Below are 1,367 nucleotides of genomic sequence, written 5' to 3'. Positions count from 1 at the left end.
GAAAATGAGTAAATTATTGAAAACCCACATCTACTACATTGTTCTACTTAATTATAACGCTTTCACATTGTACAGTGTGCACGTGTATTTTATACAAATTGTTTACTTACCAGCTCAGCTGACATTTCATCATCATAGTGACTTGTGGAGAATGTTGACAATGGATTCCTTTCTGACCATGATGAGGGCATTAACTATAAATGAAGAAAAATGAGTAAATTATTATTGAAAACCCACATCTGCCATATTATGCTACTTAATTATAACACTTTTACAATGTACAGTGTGTACATGTATTTTTATAAGTTATTTACTTACTGGCTCAGCTGAAATCTCATCATCATAGCGACTTGTTGACAATTGTTTCCTTTCTGGCTGTAATGAGGGCATTGACTATAAATAAAGAAAAAAAGAGTAAATTATTGACAACCCATCTCTGCTATATTATACCACTTATAACACTGTAACAATCTATAATGTATAGATGTATTTTATACAAATTATTTACTTACTAGTTCAGCTGACATTTCATCATCATAGTAACTTGTTGAGAATGTTGACAACTGTTTCCTTTCAGGCCATCGTGAGGACATTGACTATAAATTAAGAAAAAAGAGTAAATTATTAACAACCCATCTATGCTATATTATAACACTTTAACAATCTATAGTGTGTAGAGTTATTTTATACAAATTATTTACTTACTGGCTCATCAGTTAACATCTCAACATCATACTCATGCATTTCATGCGGTGACATTGACTACAAAATAAGATAAAGAATATAAATTATTGACATTACATGTACCTATATAATGAGTGATTAAATTGTTCACAGAACATGGTTATTTTTATTATGCAGGCTTACATGTAAATGTACATGTATGTATCATAGACAACACATATCACAGCGTGTTTTGAATGCAAAAGAGTCACAAAACTTTTTAACAGACTCTCTTTATTGTGACACTTAGTCAGGTGGGTCAGTCACACCAGACTAGGTGTCACATATAGCCTGTTGTTTTACTTGTGACTGCAATCAAGGAATTGTTATTTAGACCTTGATGCCTTAACGAACAAAATTTAATGCCCTTGATGTTTTGATCTTGATATTATTAATTTAAAAAGTCTTGGTCCTTGATCATGATGTGTATAGTAAGTCTTATGTGTTGATTTCAACCTAACTATAGGCACTAGAGCTATTGATTTAATTTGATCATGGTCACATGTGAAACAACAAAAATGGCTATGCTGGTTTAAAATGACATCAAAGAATTAAATTGTCATGTGTTCCAAATAGACTATACAAAAGATTAAATACTTTATTTGTAAATCACATTTTTAGAAAAATTATGATGTTTATTTAGA

The 1,367-nt window shown here is 30.4% G+C and overlaps 1 protein-coding gene across 1 annotated transcript; it reads right to left on the bottom strand.

Moving 5' to 3' along the window:
* Positions 1 to 110: 110 nt before the first annotated feature.
* Positions 111 to 762, bottom strand: LOC109593043 (uncharacterized; the record flags this gene model as incomplete). Its single annotated transcript, XM_020008307.1, has 4 exons — positions 111 to 194; positions 319 to 393; positions 513 to 596; positions 706 to 762. Coding segments are annotated over 4 exons (300 nt in total), but the record flags the coding sequence as incomplete, so codon positions are not given.
* Positions 763 to 1,367: the final 605 nt, after the last annotated feature.

Source organism: Amphimedon queenslandica, unplaced genomic scaffold (genome assembly GCF_000090795.2).
Source record: "Amphimedon queenslandica unplaced genomic scaffold, v1.1 AMPQUscaffold_3067_Cont24934, whole genome shotgun sequence".
Classification (NCBI taxonomy): domain Eukaryota; kingdom Metazoa; phylum Porifera; class Demospongiae; order Haplosclerida; family Niphatidae; genus Amphimedon; species Amphimedon queenslandica.
The sequence above is the reverse complement of the archived record's forward strand: the minus strand, read 5'-3'. Positions and strand labels throughout refer to the sequence as shown.